The sequence below is a fragment of the Suillus clintonianus genome (assembly GCF_016758775.1).
Source record: "Suillus clintonianus strain FC179 chromosome Unknown DEU56scaffold_10, whole genome shotgun sequence".
Lineage (NCBI taxonomy): Eukaryota > Fungi > Basidiomycota > Agaricomycetes > Boletales > Suillaceae > Suillus > Suillus clintonianus.
In genome coordinates this window covers 291365-303347 of record NW_024539234.1, presented here as the reverse complement: position 1 = coordinate 303347, position 11983 = coordinate 291365, and the positions used below count along the sequence as shown (strand labels likewise).

The following is an 11983-nucleotide window of genomic DNA, read 5'->3' as shown; positions in this document are numbered from 1 at the left end:
TTTTGCCCTCTCCGCAGTTGAATTATATCTCCTTCGGACTAAGCCTACCCCACACCGGTGCCACACCGGTATGCTGTTCCGTCCATCCATTTTAATCCCCCAGAATAATTTTCTTTCTTTTTTCACACACACAGCAAATCATTTCACCGGTGTCCCTCCACTAACTAGCCATTCGAAATGTGCAATCTGGAAACGTGGGTTCTACCAGTCGGTCTAGGCCCAAGAACTTGCTGAATTCAGACACCTTTTGTTTTATTTAGCGAAGGAACAAAATATGGATGCGGGGTAAGTATCTCACGCCCTATTCTCATCAACTTTCTCAGTTCTAATGCTTCGTTTAGCATTACAAGGTGGTGAGCAATCCATGTTTCATACTACCATAGCTATTTTTGATCTTCTTGAAGACGCGCAAACTGAAGAAGATAGATTGCTCCAACCGGTACTGCATCCATTCTGTCTGTCATCCAAGGAACTGTCCTGACTGTCATTGCGAACGGGTGAGTGCTATAACTAGATGACATACCCCAGCGCTCAATCGAACACACAGTACTTCGGTCCCGATGCAAGAGAGACTATCACCCTCCGAACACCCGAATACTGTGTTTCATGTCAGTATTGGTTCAAGGACGGAGCTTCGCATCGTCGTTAACCTTGATGGTCCGACGCTTCTCGGCTCTTTGCCGCATCTATCGAGAAAACATCTATAATCCCCATCTTATTCTAATAATTATCACTCTAGTCACGCCTTGCTTTGCACACCACTTTGCTGTGTCATTTTGTAGTTCTAGGCTTGCTTGTCGCATATTTTACTTACGCATTATTTATCTACCCACGCCCTTGTGTTGTAACATCACGCAGTGTAAAAACGCGTATCACCACTTCACAGCAAGCCCAACTATTTCGCTTTCAACAGCTCGATACTGAGTCCGAAACAGTTCACGGCGTTGTTTCTCCGCTTCTTCGTCCATGATGGAAGCCCAAGTTTCATGCAGGCTTCTATCTGTGGGGTGACAAAGATCCACCTTGACCTGAGCGGCAAGGTGGTCTGCGCGATCGAACGGGGTCTCAAGATCCTGATCATGAGGTCTTGGTGACGGAGGCGGTGTAGGCAAGTCGTGCCAGTACACCCTTTCAACTTCTTTGGTCCACTCCTTGTTTCCCCATTTTGCGCCCTGCATCGTACCATCCTCCCCTGGCACTGGCATCTGTACACCACTCTCCTGCCAGTTCCTCGTAAACCCTTCTTCGTCCTCTTTCTGCGAAGCCGCCTGTGCAATGGGTTTCAACTGCCCACCACCATTGACGCACCCACCCGGACACGCCATAACTTCGACATAGTCATACCCTTTCTCATCCTCCCCACCACGTTTCTTCGCACGCATCCCAGCTAGCCTTCCAGCAGCGCCCCTCCCCACTTGCACGCCAGCCTCACGACCAACCTTACGTACGACGTTCTGGAGATTACGAAAACCATAGCATTTTGCGCCTTTAAAAAGCACCTCGCCGGTGTCCCGAGCGCGAAGCGTGAATTCTTCGTAGTCAGAAGTACGGATGGATTTCACAGTGAGGTCCACAGGGGATGACTGACTTGCGGTGACAAAGTTGATGAGAGACTGCAGGTAAGATCCGGAGCTAGTCCCAGGGTGTGACAGGAGCTCTGGGATTTCAGCGTGGAAATCGGGGATACCTTCGTCCTCTACTGGCTGCGAAAGGTCCCAGCCTTTGTCGCGCATCATAATCTCGAGCTCCCCAGTTGTGATTACGCAGTCCACATCCCGGGTCGAATAGAGGTCACTGTAGAAGTCCTGCCGAGAAGCCTCTAGCTTCTTGTCATAGCACGGCATAACTGACACATGGTAAATCTGATCTGGTCTATCACGCCAAATGAATCAGCACAATAAAATCGAAGCGACTAATGACACTTACTGCACTCCCCAGCGATTTCCGAGCCACGATTTGACCAAAGTTCCCATCACCTGTTGTGGACTCTTCGTCCTAGCAATAAAAGGCAGCATTTCTGAGTGTGCTTTCTCAGCATAGCATATCCATCCGGGACAGGCACTCGCTAGCATTGGAAGCTTCCCGTCTCCCTTCTTTCGCTCAAGAAATTCTTGCGTGTGCTCGAGTAAAGCAATATGTCGAGGAAACGTAGTGTCGTAAACATGCTCGAACCCAAGTATTCGTGTAGAGAATGCTCGCACTCTCCTCAGTATTTGACGGAGACTCACAGGGGAACCAGATGATGACGAAAGGGACGCTGCGAGTGACGCAAGGCTCTGTGGTGCAATGGAGAGCACGGGAATCTTGTGACCTGGCGTGGAAACAGAAGGATTTGAGTCTAAGAAGTTGAGGACCTCCGTGTGGGACTGTAGCGTGATTAATACAGATTCGGCCGATGTTATACAACCGCTGTATTTCGGGAATATGGTCAACAATCGTTCGATAGGGCTGATAAGGACTATGCGGAGACAGACCTGCAAGCCAGGCAATCGTTTAAGCTGATCTGGGCCTGCTGGAGCTTTCGCTCTGTACCCTTGGAAGATGCATTGGTAGATGCGCCGTTTGCTGAGACCTCGTAGTATGATCCACTGGAGTCGATCACAATTTCTGTCTGAAATCAATATTTAGTCTGACCCTTCACAATGCAAATCGCTCTAGAACACACTGAAGCAGCACCAGGCTCGATGATCTCCTGCGGGGCGTTTGTCTGCTCAACGGGTTTGATACACGCTTGAGATGGGGTTATGAAGTCATTGAGATCAGTCAAGGTCTGCTCTGCGTAAATCAGACGGATTGCATAGTTTCAAACTCTGGTGAACACACGCACAAGAGCTCCAGAGAATGCCATTCAGATGACTCGGAGAGAGTGAAGAGCGAAGGATCATTCATGACAAATCACGAGGTAGACCGCAGTATGACATATCACGTAATCATGAATCAAAAATACAACCTTTGACTTTGCTTTCTAAGAGCAAGTTGTCCATGGAAAATCTCAGGTTAACTGGAAGCTCGCAAGACTCTGTTCTTGGGTGGTTGCGGGTGCCAGTATATACTAGCAGTATGGCTGAAATCATGCGTTATGTTGATTTTCCAAACACGTGACTTGACGCGTCGTCTGTTAAGTTTGTCGTGACGAGTATTGTATATCGACAACTTGAGCCTTGTACTGAGGTTGCGCCAAATGCACGTAGTAGCGAGAGAACATTAGAAATGAGATGATACAACCAAGGTGATATACAAATGTCCGTGTGGTGCGTACTTGTCCATGTCTCATCCGAGTCTATAGATAAATGAAAAGAGTGAGAAGAACGGATGTAGACAACGTCCATACTATGCTTCCAAACCTGCAACTTGAGCATAGCGCAGCATTTATCGTTTGTCCAGAAAGTAAAGATGGAGAGGAGCTGCCCCACATCTGTATATTGCGGTAATAAGTGTGTACGGTTTGCGGCGTTGCCCAGCTGGAATCGTCTCCTGTGAAAAAGAGTCATGCTTCGATGAGAATATGACAGGTATGATCAGAACCAACCTCCGAAGAACGTCCTACATATTCACCAAGTCAGTAGCCGTAGAACGTGATCCACAAAAGAACACGACTTACGAGAAGTACAATCCCCCAATGGCGAAATCGTTGACAGTCCTGAAGTATAAGTTTTGTTGCGATATCACTTGTACGTCGTTAAAGCTACAACGATGATGAACTTTACGTTGCGCCACCCGAATGATACACTACTTACTACAAAATAATGTTGCCATTCGCAACGCCGGAAGCATTGTTCAGTTGCACAAGAAGAGTGATGCGACACCAGCTGCCATCCAGTCTTTAGCGTGTATGTCAGGACAAACAGCCTTAAGAAGTACACACTGGCCAGTCTCAAAGCCAAACGATCCTCGGTCGATGCTTACTCCGTAATCAGAGTTGCAAATTATGTTGCTATCTGAACACATGTTGTTAGGAGTCAACATGTATGCATAAACTACACGCAAGATGTCAACGCCAATACGAGAGCATGACTGCGTTTATACCTTCTCCTTGCGCGTTTTTTTCGCCACATGAGCCTGGTGCTAAAACAATTAGTCCCGTTCGGCTGCGCTCCGCCAGAGCAATCGTTGACATCGGTACCGCCTCTAAGCCCAGGAAGTTTTCCCCCTTGGACCCAGTTGAAATTGGAATCAAATGCAAGCTCGTAGGAGAGCAACATGCTCTGAAATTGAGACCCGTCTGTCGTATTCCAAAGCGAGTACCATTGAGCACCAGAATCTGCACTTCCGTAGGTACCAGCAGCATATGTGACTTGTAAGACGGGACCAGAAGTATTTGACACGGTCGCACCAGGAGCCGGTGAATTTGGGAAGGGGTCGTTCACAAAAGCAACGTTGGTATCGCCGTTCTGAATGTGTCCTTTGCTTAATGACCACTGGGATGCAATGAACGATGATGTATCGGATGCGCTTTGAGTAGCAGAAGGATAGGGCATCACGGTACTTGTGGTCAAGGAGAAGGACGCAGCTACCGACGCGAGAGGAATCTGGCCAGCCGCTAAGACATGAGTGCCCGACGCCCAGAGAAAAAAAGGTGCAAGTAACAGAAAAGTGAACATGTCCATGGGTGAACCTGCGTCTGGCGGCTCTGGCCTGGACGAAGGAAAATTCCAAGCTATTCCAAGCAACTGGCTAGAAAAGTTCCTAACAAGGGTCGCCGAGGGTAGGCCTGGCCACCGCGCGTATCAGCCGCACCACGTGACCGCCCCTTGCTGTGTCGATTTCAAAGTACGTTACTTCGATTCTTGCTGTGACTTTGTGAGTTTTGGATATTGTTGAAGTTCGCCGTGACAACGTTGAAAATGCTATTATCTGCATTGCCATGTACAGCGAATGTGTGCTCGTGACCCATAAGTACTGGTTGAGGCCATTAGTAGGCCAAATAAACACATCATTCAAGACCATTCGTTGTTGCTAGATTCGACTTTACATCAAACTAACACGTTTCACGGTGATTTCTTCAGTTCGTCTATGGACAGTATCAAATGTTTGCGTCAAACTCAAGAGCAAGAGAGGCAACAGCAGACGGAGAGGCTAGGCAGCCTCTGCTGAATGCTTCACACGAGGATGTTTCAGCGGATTCCAACCACGTTGTCTTCTCAGTGGATGACGAGGACTCGGAAAGCAGTAGTGTAGAGCCCTGGACGGCTGTGCAGAGGACAGAACCGAGTGTTAGATTTCAGGAAGAAGTGCAGGTCATTGGTCCACCTTTACGGTCCACAATACAGAGTCGAGAGGCGGGTGCGTATATTTGTGCTCTTAGTTCAACGCACCTTATCACTGCCTGTACAGAATATGAACTGGACTCGGACGACTTTGATGATGCTTCACTAGCTGATATCCAGCGCGAGCAAAGGCGCTCTCGTGGGGCCCCACGCCGAGAACGTACTATGCCCTTACTGGTCGGTCTCATGGATGCTTCTGCCGCAAGGAGAACGCCAGACACAATTATTCCCATGTACGAAGCAGGTAATATGGAGAATAGAGAGGGACTTCGGAACATGGACCTTGACGACCTCGCTGAAAAACAGTGGTCAGGTGGAGGTCTGCTGAACTCGGTTGCTAATATGGCAAATTCAATCCTTGGAGCTGGTAAGCTTCCAGTAACTTGTATGCCCAATGTACTGACAATGAATGACAGGAATCATCGGTTTGTCAGGTTACAGTTTCAGTAACAGATTTGGCTAATAACGTGGTAGGTTTGCCTTACGCGGTCAGTCAAGCAGGATTCTTTTTTGGCATTGTTCTTCTGGTCGTTCTTTGCGCCGTCACCGATTGGACTATCCGATTGGTTGTCATCAACGCCAAGCTCAGCGGCAGAACCTCCTACATCGAAGTCATGAACAGTTGTTTTGGCCCAAGCGGTCGTGCAGCTGTGTCGTTCTTCCAGTTCTCATTTGCTTTCGGTGGTGAGTCATAATATCTACATCACTGTATTTACGATCGAGTGTTTCTTCAGGCATGTGCGCGTTCGGCATTATCATTGGCAAGTGCAGGGTTTTTAGTGTATCATATTCATAACTTACATTTTCACCAGGAGACACGATACCCCATGTCATCCGTTCAGTTTTTCCCACTCTGTACACGATACCTGTTCTCTCACTCCTCACAAACCGCCAATTCATCATTGCCTTGTGCACGACCTGTGTTTCCTATCCGTTGTCGCTCTACCGTGACATCCACAAGCTTTCACGTGCATCCGGGCTTGCATTGCTCAGCATGCTCATCATCGTTTCAGCGGTGCTGATCGAAGGATCGCACGTGTCGCCCAATCTCAAAGGTGATCCATCGAAACGTCTCACAGTGATTGGCCCGGGGGTCTTCCAGGCAATCGGCGTTATTAGTTTTGCATTTGTGTGCCATCACAATAGTTTACTCATCTACGGAAGCTTGAAGACCCCCACCCTAGATCGGTTCGCTCAAGTGACGCATATATCGACGATCATCTCACTCGTGGCGTGCTGTACTTTGGCTATATCAGGCTTCTGGGTATTTACAGATAGAACTGAGGGGAATATACTGAATAACTTCTCCGCGGTGAGCTTTCCTTTAATTCTTGGATGCTTGACGTCTGACAAACGCGGAACAGAACGATTCACTGATCAATGTAGCCCGGTTCTGCTTCGGGCTGAATATGTTTACGACATTGCCCTTGGAGCTGTTTGTCTGTAGAGAAGTACATCAATGGTATGCAGGTTCAGGACGACATTTAACTCAATCGTTTCAGGTGATCGAACAGTACTTCTTCTCGCACGAAAGCTATAATATTCAGCGACATGTCTTCTTCACCACCACTATCCTCTTCTCATCGATGCTTCGTAAGTCGTCATGCCAATCACCACAGCTGGAGCTCACGCGGATCCTGAACCAGTGTCATTGATCACCTGCGATCTAGGCGTCACCCTGGAGATTACTGGCGGTGTCTCAGCCACAGCGCTCGCGTACATATTTCCTGCTGCATGCTACTTAAAACTGAGCGACCCACATGTTAAGTGGCACTCTCGTGCGAAGCTTCCAGCCGCAATCTGCCTTGCGTTTGGGGTGGCTGTGATGACCGTATCCCTCCTTCAAGTGGTCCAAAGAGCGTACACGCCCATGGGCGAGGCAAAGATGTGTATGACATGATCTCCGTTTTTAATACAGCCCACAGCTTTCCACATTCATACATCTAGAGTAGTAAATAATGCACGGATCGGACATTTATTTAAATTTGATTATCGCCGCTGAACCGCTTCCCTGAGCCCTGGTATTTCGTCAAGCTGCACGACGCGAGCACCTTTGGCGACGCTTTCCTGAGCAAGGAGAGGAGTTACGTTGGATTCATCAAAGGTGCTCCATACGGATTCAACACGACGCAGAGGTTGTTGCTCGTCCGGAAGACCTGCAGGGTCGCAAATGAGTAGCCATATGGCATCATATCCGCCAGCTGTGTTACTCTCGGATTAAGATATAGTCCAGCTCCTGAAAAAATATAGGACTGACCGCCAGGAACACCACCACCGATCACGCCTGCCTGCTCGATCGATCGGTCAAGTAGATGTGTTTGTTGCTCAGGCTCAATCTCAACGCCAGCAAGGTCGCCCATTCTCCGCATGAGGTTACGTATTTGCTAAAAAGAAAGGGCGCGTTCAACTCAATGCGCGGTGGTGAGGAACATTCCTCACCTGGGTAGTTTGATGCAAATCATAAAACGCCTTGGAGATAGTCTCCCACTGCAATGCACAATGAGGAACAAGGATTGCAAAAAAAGGAATCTTACTTACTTCGTGTGCGGGCAGAGAAGTAAGTTGTCTGATGGTCTGTTCATATGCATCTTTGTTCTCAACATACGACTGCGAAAGGGCGTCCAACTGCCGTGCTAGAGATTGGTTCGATTCGTCGATCTGCGTCCATAGCTCCTTCGCTGCATGAAACGACAAGGATTAGACATCCGACTAGCTTTCACAAATCTAATGGTTACCTATTTCACAGCTGTCTTCGTGTCCTCTCCATTTTAACACCTTACCGACCAAAGAAGGAGTATCGCTTCCTGCTTCAACGTCTGCCAGAACCAGTCTTGTCAACGGGGGGAGCTGGATCGGCCGGAAACTGTAATCCCAGGCACTGGAGTTCAGAACACTCTTCAACGTCCCTGTCGCAAACTAAGAAGAATCAGCGCACGCCAGAAGCGGAAATGCCAAACACAACATACATCGCCTTTCATCAGGGGGTCCAAAACAGCGGGGCCGAACCGCCTGTAAATTTGGCTCCCGAATACCGCAGAAGACACGTCAAATCCGCTGCCCACTTTGCCTTGGGCAAGGCAATGTACAAATTGAGCAGCATTGTGGGCGAGGCGTCTGCCATCCCCTTCTAGAGTGGCAAAATCTGTCTCAGTGATGGCTGCAAAATGGAGAAGCAGTGCAGAGACAAGCGACGTGATGAGCGCCGCGGAGGAGCCCATGCCGGTTTTGTGCACGTCGGTCAGTTTCACGCCGTTGTGACAAAATGGCGTGATTTGCAAAAGAGATTTGATCGTTCGAGGTAGACCTAAGGACTCCAGCTATGCCAATGATTCGATTACATCATTTGTCTACTGTGGTATCAGGAGTTGCTTACCTGTGCGCGCTGAGAGTAGAAGTCATTATCGCCCACAGCGGCTATATCGAGACCATGAGTGAGTCTCTCTTGCACTTGTGCTACAGAGTGAATCTCCGACACGAGATTCAGGGTGTGCTGGAGAGCCAGGTGGACGAATTTATTCTTCCCCCCAACGCTGATCAGGAGATACGTGAGGCATAATCAATATGTCAAAGACATACCACTCACCTGTCCTCTTGTGGATTTACCTGAATTCCCGCAGCATCATAGGTCACAGTATATTTCCACTCGGCCTGATTAAATTGGGGAGATCGGACCACAATCTGATTAGCAGAACCCGACGAAGCCTGGATAACGGTGTAAAATCGCGAAGATGTGGAGATCACTACCCCTGGATATTGCTGGTCGAGGACAAGATATCCTCCTGCTGCTAGAACTTTTCCCGGCGCTGATACGATTGTTGTAGTAGACATGGTGTCATTCTCGTATTCAGAGGCATCATACAGTTAAGTATAAGGGCTTGTCGCTGAGTCAGCAGCTGTACTCGGGTCTGATGGTTATTCGGGAACGCTTTAATTGGTCGACCAAAAATCGACCAAAAACACGCGATGCTGCAAAAGTGAATTCGCAAATAGCGAGAAAGTTGACAGCAGATGCTAGAAACGGGCAGTCTAAGGTTGCCTTCATTCGCTCTACATAGTAAGCCAAAAATGAACGTTTGAACTGCTACGAACGTCCAGCACGGGCGAACCAATGTTTCTGCTGGCCACAAGTCATATTTTTACAGCCCGGACACCGGAGTCCCATCTGTACACTCGTAGGTCCAATCGCCCTCGCTGAGTAGTCACGCAAATGCTTTGCCGTAATATCTGCCAACGCACGGATAAACACAGGAGATCCATTCAGTGATTCCGCGCGCTGCAGCTCCATCCCCAGCTGCAAAGAATAGTGGGTGAGTTGTCAAGAAGCTTGCTCTCATGGCCCAACGTACCTCCTTTCCCTCTTTCATATACTCGAGATCCAGCTCATAGAGCGTCTCGATATGATCGCTCGTGAAGGCAATAGGGACTAGAACCGCTTCCTTCTGTCCAAGACGAGCGAGACCCTTGATAGCCTCCCCAGTTTGCATTCCCATCCACGCAGAAGGTCCAACTTGCGACTGCCAGACAAGACGGTAGGGATTTGAGTGGCCGAGTCTGTCCATAACGGCGTTAACGGATGCGGAGACCTCAAGGACATATGGGTCGCCTCGGTTCACTACCGACATAGGTAATGAGTGAGCTGAAAACAGAATAACCACGTCTGAGCGTTTTGACGGTTGGAATTTAGCCAGGGCGGCCTCAATGTTTTGTGCAACAGCCTGGCCTCGACACAAATAATCAGCACCTGCGAGATACACAAGAATATGAACGTGCCTCGATGAATCCTGGGTGTGTACCCCAGCGGTCTATCACGCTCCATTCGATGTCCCCCATCTCGCCTCCCCTCCCTCGTCTGAAAAGTTCGTTCAGACTGCTTCCAGTCGTACTACAGCTGTACTGCGGATACTGCGTGAATGCAACTGCCCTCTTCACACCATCCGCCTTCATCCTCTGCGCAGTCTCCTGTGTCAGCGGGTTCGCATAGCGAAACGCGACATAACTTTTGTGTGGAGCAGTCTCTGGGTGCAGCTCGTCCAGGAGTTCGCACATACCAGCACCCTGCAACTCCGTATACTTGAGAATGGGAGAACCACCACCAATGTCAGCATACTGCTTCTCAATTTGAGGTGTCCGCCGCTTGGCAATGAAAGGGGCTAGAACGCGCTGAAAAGGCAGCGGAATCAGGTCGCCATCCATGAACAGGTTTTTGAGGAAGTCATAGGTCTCGGGTACCTGTGAGAGTGGTGTGACATGCTATGAGAGAAATTCAGACATAGCGAAATTTCACGTACCGTCGAAGGTCCTCCCATGTTCAACATAACAATGGCTGAAGAAACCGTGCGTCAAGCATGTAATGAGAGGAAACGCAGGGAATGCGTACCCGTAGGACTGAAACGTCGCGTTAACTAATTAGATCATGCCCGATTTGACTAGCACACCTTTTCCCTGTTAATGGCGGCTTGTGCAACGTAGCCATTCGCCTGACAGACTGTGAAACAATACTCGCCGTCCTTCCAAGATGAGGAAACATTGTACAGGGGAATCCTGGTGGTATTACAGAATGAAGAGGAGAGCCTGCGACACGATTCCGCAAACCTATCGGAATCCGCAAATTAGGTGAAGGTTGAAAGGTATCACACGTGTCAGTTAGACGTAGTTGACTAAGCCGAGGCGGATACATTTTATAGGAGACAACGAATACAGACAAGATGAAGAGTAAGATATTGTAGTTGAGATCTATGGATACATTGAATTAAAATTTGATACATCGAAATTACATTAGTCTTTGCAGTAATGTAATGTCAAAAAACCCTAAGTTATAGGGAGAGCATCGAGATATGAGGGTATGGTCCCAGAGTGTCAGAGGCAGCTGGGAACCGGGGGCGTGAAGAATCAAACCGACTATATGCCGGAGGCTCAACATTATTAGCTTCTTCAGGAAACTCCAGGCCAAGGCCAGTGATTGGTTGTCGCGCAATCCGTGGTGATGGTCGAGAGCGAGGAGATTGCGGAGTATTTGGAGGTACTGTGGGTCGCAGCTCGTAAGCGGGAGGGCGAGCCTCGGGGTCGAGAGTCGAAGGCGTGTTAAGATATGACGGAGGATACAACACTTCCATCACCCCAGTTGTCGTGGCCATTGGCGAGTCGCGCACCTTGCGTGGGCGGTTGCGAGGATGACCCGGTTGGCCCCTTTCCACCCTCGGGTCTCCATCCTGCGCAAATATTAATATGTCTCAGGCATGGTTGATGAAAGTAGCTCACCAATTCGCTATTTCTGCTACACCAGATACAGTTACAGCCTGGAACTTGAATTGTGTCTGCCATGGCAGACGCCCAATGGCTATTAATCTCGGGACGAATGTGGGCGTCACCAGACTCAATCTGAGCCTAGGCGCAAATGAGGGTGAGAAGGTTGCGATTGGTGAACATATGACAACCCACCGCTTGCCTATCCAGCAGCTCGTCGGAGCCCGCTTCGTCTGAGCCCAACAATGAGTTAACGACTTTATTTGTAAAGTTCTGAAGCATAGTGGAACGATTATGATTGAAAGAGTTGGTGTGTGTGGAAATAGTTTAGAAGAAGAGTTGAAAGAATCATAATTAATGTGAGTGGCCGTCCTTATAACTGTAGGCTGTGATAGTTCGTCTGATACGTTCGGAACGTCGGATGTCAAAGCACTCGGAAGAGCGGAAGTCTCAAAATTCGGATGACGTCATCT

At 48.8% G+C, this 11983-nt stretch overlaps 7 protein-coding genes across 7 annotated transcripts; 2 read left to right on the top strand and 5 right to left on the bottom strand.

The window, feature by feature from the left end:
* Nucleotides 1–177: 177 nt before the first annotated feature.
* On the top strand, nt 178–649 carry DEU56DRAFT_869331 (uncharacterized protein; the record flags this gene model as incomplete). The annotated part of the gene is made up of 4 exons (XM_041355549.1): nt 178–194; nt 261–285; nt 405–497; nt 548–649. The coding sequence occupies 4 exons, from the start codon at nt 178–180 to the stop codon at nt 647–649; spliced, it is 237 nt and encodes a 78-aa protein (XP_041212700.1).
* A 223-nt stretch (nt 650–872) lies between these two features.
* DEU56DRAFT_729187 (iron hydrogenase) lies at nt 873–2848 on the bottom strand (the record flags this gene model as incomplete). The annotated part of the gene is made up of 5 exons (XM_041348085.1): nt 873–1872; nt 1927–2409; nt 2475–2611; nt 2666–2770; nt 2828–2848. The coding sequence occupies 5 exons, from the start codon at nt 2846–2848 to the stop codon at nt 873–875; spliced, it is 1746 nt and encodes a 581-aa protein (XP_041212699.1).
* A 233-nt stretch (nt 2849–3081) lies between these two features.
* DEU56DRAFT_970797 (polysaccharide lyase family 14 protein) lies at nt 3082–4607 on the bottom strand (the record flags this gene model as incomplete). The annotated part of the gene is made up of 6 exons (XM_041359444.1): nt 3082–3474; nt 3530–3543; nt 3602–3685; nt 3738–3809; nt 3866–3977; nt 4016–4607. The coding sequence occupies 6 exons, from the start codon at nt 4605–4607 to the stop codon at nt 3281–3283; spliced, it is 1068 nt and encodes a 355-aa protein (XP_041212698.1). The 3' UTR covers nt 3082–3280.
* A 328-nt stretch (nt 4608–4935) lies between these two features.
* On the top strand, nt 4936–7259 carry DEU56DRAFT_31311 (amino acid transporter). The gene is made up of 9 exons (XM_041345595.1): nt 4936–5283; nt 5335–5634; nt 5684–5692; nt 5742–5951; nt 6002–6028; nt 6080–6579; nt 6632–6718; nt 6770–6860; nt 6914–7259. The coding sequence occupies exons 1-9, from the start codon at nt 5028–5030 to the stop codon at nt 7165–7167; spliced, it is 1734 nt and encodes a 577-aa protein (XP_041212697.1). The 5' UTR covers nt 4936–5027; the 3' UTR covers nt 7168–7259.
* Nucleotides 7257–9095, bottom strand: DEU56DRAFT_869299 (ribosomal protein S5 domain 2-type protein; the record flags this gene model as incomplete). Its single annotated transcript, XM_041355546.1, has 8 exons — nt 7257–7468; nt 7525–7651; nt 7707–7754; nt 7806–7945; nt 8003–8183; nt 8234–8584; nt 8641–8797; nt 8851–9095. The coding sequence occupies 8 exons, from the start codon at nt 9093–9095 to the stop codon at nt 7257–7259; spliced, it is 1461 nt and encodes a 486-aa protein (XP_041212696.1).
* Nucleotides 9096–9223: 128 nt separating this feature from the next.
* DEU56DRAFT_780203 (ferrochelatase) lies at nt 9224–10926 on the bottom strand. Its single transcript, XM_041351944.1, has 5 exons — nt 10703–10926; nt 10556–10652; nt 10038–10496; nt 9614–9982; nt 9224–9558 (listed from the first exon to the last, which is right to left on the bottom strand). The coding sequence occupies exons 2-5, from the start codon at nt 10580–10582 to the stop codon at nt 9349–9351; spliced, it is 1065 nt and encodes a 354-aa protein (XP_041212695.1). The 5' UTR covers nt 10583–10652; nt 10703–10926; the 3' UTR covers nt 9224–9348.
* On the bottom strand, nt 10920–11957 carry DEU56DRAFT_780200 (uncharacterized protein). Its single transcript, XM_041351943.1, has 3 exons — nt 11706–11957; nt 11526–11651; nt 10920–11476 (listed from the first exon to the last, which is right to left on the bottom strand). The coding sequence occupies exons 1-3, from the start codon at nt 11790–11792 to the stop codon at nt 11081–11083; spliced, it is 609 nt and encodes a 202-aa protein (XP_041212694.1). The 5' UTR covers nt 11793–11957; the 3' UTR covers nt 10920–11080.
* Between the last annotated feature and the right edge of the window lie 26 nt (nt 11958–11983).

Excerpts from the sequence above, each read along its gene's own strand:
- DEU56DRAFT_31311 (XM_041345595.1), top strand. The coding sequence starts at position 5,028 with ATGTTTGCGTCAAACTCAAGAGCAAGAGAGGCAACAGCAGACGGAGAG. Across the intron at positions 5,284-5,334 it reads AATACAGAGTCGAGAGGCGG|AATATGAACTGGACTCGGAC; the intron begins GTGCGTATATTT and ends CTGCCTGTACAG. Across the intron at positions 6,861-6,913 it reads CCTCTTCTCATCGATGCTTC|TGTCATTGATCACCTGCGAT; the intron begins GTAAGTCGTCAT and ends ATCCTGAACCAG.
- DEU56DRAFT_780200 (XM_041351943.1), bottom strand. The coding sequence starts at position 11,792 with ATGCTTCAGAACTTTACAAATAAAGTCGTTAACTCATTGTTGGGCTCA. Across the intron at positions 11,652-11,705 it reads AGCTGCTGGATAGGCAAGCG|GCTCAGATTGAGTCTGGTGA; the intron begins GTGGGTTGTCAT and ends ATTTGCGCCTAG. Across the intron at positions 11,477-11,525 it reads GTAGCAGAAATAGCGAATTG|GATGGAGACCCGAGGGTGGA; the intron begins GTGAGCTACTTT and ends ATATTTGCGCAG.
- DEU56DRAFT_780203 (XM_041351944.1), bottom strand. The coding sequence starts at position 10,582 with ATGTTGAACATGGGAGGACCTTCGACG. Across the intron at positions 10,497-10,555 it reads ACATGGGAGGACCTTCGACG|GTACCCGAGACCTATGACTT; the intron begins GTACGTGAAATT and ends CCACTCTCACAG. Across the intron at positions 9,559-9,613 it reads ATATGAAAGAGGGAAAGGAG|CTGGGGATGGAGCTGCAGCG; the intron begins GTACGTTGGGCC and ends TATTCTTTGCAG.